At 41.0% G+C, this 3,523-nt stretch overlaps 1 protein-coding gene across 1 annotated transcript; it reads right to left on the bottom strand.

Moving 5' to 3' along the window:
- Positions 1 to 1,557: 1,557 nt before the first annotated feature.
- On the bottom strand, positions 1,558 to 2,662 carry LOC143860097 (putative ubiquitin-like-specific protease 1B). The gene is made up of 3 exons (XM_077370618.1): positions 2,477 to 2,662; positions 2,289 to 2,386; positions 1,558 to 2,203 (listed from the first exon to the last, which is right to left on the bottom strand). Exons 1-3 carry the CDS (start codon positions 2,576 to 2,578, stop codon positions 2,056 to 2,058), a joined length of 348 nt encoding a protein of 115 aa, XP_077226733.1. The 5' UTR covers positions 2,579 to 2,662; the 3' UTR covers positions 1,558 to 2,055.
- Positions 2,663 to 3,523: the final 861 nt, after the last annotated feature.

The following is a 3,523-nucleotide window of genomic DNA, read 5'->3' as shown; positions in this document are numbered from 1 at the left end:
GCCACCACGAGTAAGAAGACAGCCTGGACGACCCAAAAAAGTACGAATGGAAAGAGGGCTGTAATTTGGACAACATCACAACTGCAAATCATGTGGGGAACCTGGACACAACAAAAGAACGTGCAAAAATCCCCCCCTTGTAAATCGTCAGTTAAATATGACGCCCATCGGTCCATCCGCACCTATAGAAAATAGGCATGTCCCATTATTACTCACTCGATATGATTTCTCTATCAAACCCATCATTTTATTGATTGTTGCTAGTTTTTGTTGTAGGTCCGGTGTCTCATTCGCACCTCCTTTCTTTGCTTAGGGATGGAGTTGTTGGTTTGTTTGTACAAAGTGGCATTGATTTTGGGACACTTCATACTGCACATGATATTTACTCACACAGAATTTGTATAAATTAAACGTTATTATAGACTTATAGTATTACATTGGTTGTATAGCTGATTGTGACTGTTGTAAAAGTGATCATTAATGTATCATTGGTGTTGGAAATATCATTGGCTCGAAACACTACCGAAAAGTCAGTCGCCCCACATTGTTTGGATCATCCAAAGTGTTCATTTGATGGGCCGTCACATATATAGGGTGTGCTCAAATACGAGGGTCCATTGGATCATCGTAATCCTTCCATCTGTGGACGAACAAAGTGTACGTACGTTTACTCGAAAGTCCGAACCCAACGTCGGACTTCCGAATGAATTCCAGTAGAAGCGCAATTCCACTGGAGTTCCGTCGGAAGTCCGATACATTGCTCGAAATTCCGACTCAAAATTCCGAACAAAAGATCGAAGGTCCGACGGAACTCCAGTAGAAGCGCTATTCGACTGGACTTCCGTCGGAAGTCCGATAATGTTGTCGGAATTCCGAACCCAGCTTCGGACTTCTGAATGAAGTCCAGTAGAATCGCAATTCCACTGAACTTCCATCGGAAGTTCGAGACATTGTTCGAACTTCCGCCACGGAATTCTGAAATAATGTTCGGACTTCCGAATGAATTATAGTGGAATGGCAACCATACTGGAATTCATTCGGAAGTCCAGTGGAAATGCGCTTATGCTGGATCTCATTTGGAAGTCCGACGCTGGGTTCGGACTTCCGAGTCGGAAATCCAAAAAAAAGTCCGGACATCCGAAGGAGGTCCAGTAGACTTGCCATTCCACTGGGCTTCATTCAGAAATCCGAAAGGTTATTCGGATGTCCGTGTCAGACGTCTGAACACAGTGTCGGACTTCCGAGTGAAGACTAGTACAATAAAAAGCCCATTTCAGTGGACTTCATTCCGAAGTCTGAAACAAAGTTTCGGATTTTCGATCTAACACCAATTCAAATCCCAGTGTTTGGAAATGGGAATGGGGTTCGGAGGGGTGTATGGGGTCTTCATTACCATTGCTTGTGTTTGAAAGAGGGGGCTACCTTATACAAAATGAAACCTTTAAGAGGAGTTCGCCCTAATATCAAAACATTGTAGTGCCAATATCAGCGAAAATAATAAATTGCAGATTACATTTATAAATAGTGAGAGACCAATGGCGGAAAGAAAAATTAGCACCTACCTCTTGGCTTCATTGAACATAGGGACTGAAACAAAAAGTCCCAGCTGTGTCAGTTATGGGTTGAAAATAAAGATACAATCAACATTTAGAAGTTAAAACAAATAAAAAATTTCAGTGTGAACAATGAGTACTACTACTAAAAAATCATATGAGACAATCTGTTCTGTAACATCCACGACTTCTTCAACTTCCACTTCTTTGGCTTCATATTCTTCCTCTTCATCACTTGCTTCGCCATTTCATGCAACTGTCTCCAGTGCTTCTCCCATCTCTCCCATTCTTACTGCAACTTCTTCCGTTTCTCCCGATCCTGGTCACTCAGAAGCTTGCTATTGAAGAAGCAGATGTTGAAGCCATTCCTCACCCTAGCAGGTTGATTTCCGCCACCTACTTCTGGAACGAAGAGAGCAAGTATCGGATCAGCTGCCAAGCAATTGAAGTCTAATACATGTACAACCAACAACAATGTCTCCCAGGTAAGAATGTCAACAACTTATAGGGATACTGTCCCATAGACCCCATTCAACATTTTCGAAAGTAGCGAAGCTCGCATAGCCGTAATATCTTTCTGGGTGAAATCGAGGCTAGTGTCACGGGTAATGTATTTCATCTCTTTCAAAACGAACAGCCCACAGTCGTGGCTGCAAAACATGAAGAATATATGCAACAAGAAGAATTAATCGTTTAAGGAGGTTTCGTAAACTGAAGTAATTGCACGTAACGTACCTGTTACCTTGTATGGGCCGATCGACCACTACATCAATGGGGAATGCACTTATATCAATGTCTTTGACCCTTCTGAACCATTTAACAAGGTAATCGACCTACAAATAAAAAATTCCGTACGTTAGGGCAGTAGTCAGAAAAAATTAATTAATAATTGGCCTACGAATCAAGTTAAGAGTAATACTCACAAGGGGTTGCACCCTCCTAGAATCCGTGCGACTGTAAAGAGAATCGTAAAGAAGGAAGGTACGATGCCCCATATCCAACACTAGAAGAACCCAATGAACCATATCTATGTTAATTGGAATGAGTACTTTTCGTATGTCTTGAAGAGGGATGTTCTGTAGACGATTTATGAATCTGGAACATGCATCGGGACGTTCACATCTTTCGTCAAGAATAAGTTGCTGTAACCAGAAAAAGAAATGTTAGAATTGCCCGCAGCTTCAAAAACAAAAACCATTTCTTATAAGTGAATTTAATCTCACAGCTAGATGGGTAGTAAGGCAAATGCATGATTCCTTTTCTGTTGTTCGCAAACATTTGTCCCGCAAGTTCAAGTAATCCGTATATACATTAACAATCTACAGAACAGACCATACGTCAACGAGAAGGAATTTAAGAAGATATGTGTAGCGACGCATTATTCACTCTTTACGTTACTAACTGAACCATATAACATCTTACCGGAGATGATAACCACCATCTACGATCGGTTAGTATAAGCAAGTCTTCTTTACACATGTGGTACCCATCACTGTGAATGACTCTCTCACTGCAAATCCAGTAAAAAGTCACCTACCTTTATGGACCTTTGGTCATATAATTGTACTGAAACAACCTATCTATGAAATTAATCGGAGAAATTAGAATTCCAAAACAATGTAGGTTGTACAAAAATTTACCTAGGTTCTAGCGCTGCCAATGCATCCACCTTCATCGCTGCAGGCCCGGTGACATTGCGAAGAGCATAAATGCTTTTCCGGTTGCTTATGAGATACGGTGAACTGAGTGCTCTACTAGGTTGTAACTTCCTTCGACGTTGCTTCACATTTTTTTCAATGCTCCCAATCAATTTTTCATCTTCTTTCTTATTTGATTTCTTACTCTAACTGAGGTTCAAATCAGGACTGTCAAGCAAGATAACCATATTAGCTGCAGCATCCCTGACATCCCTAGTAATTAGGCTATCAATAGAGATATGTTCTATGCTATCATCAACTATGTGTTTCCCC

This window comes from Tasmannia lanceolata, unplaced genomic scaffold (genome assembly GCF_043159265.1).
Source record: "Tasmannia lanceolata isolate RefF3 unplaced genomic scaffold, GAP_Taslan_0.1 ptg000037l, whole genome shotgun sequence".
NCBI lineage: Eukaryota > Viridiplantae > Streptophyta > Magnoliopsida > Canellales > Winteraceae > Tasmannia > Tasmannia lanceolata.
This window is presented reverse-complemented; position numbering and strand designations above follow the sequence as displayed.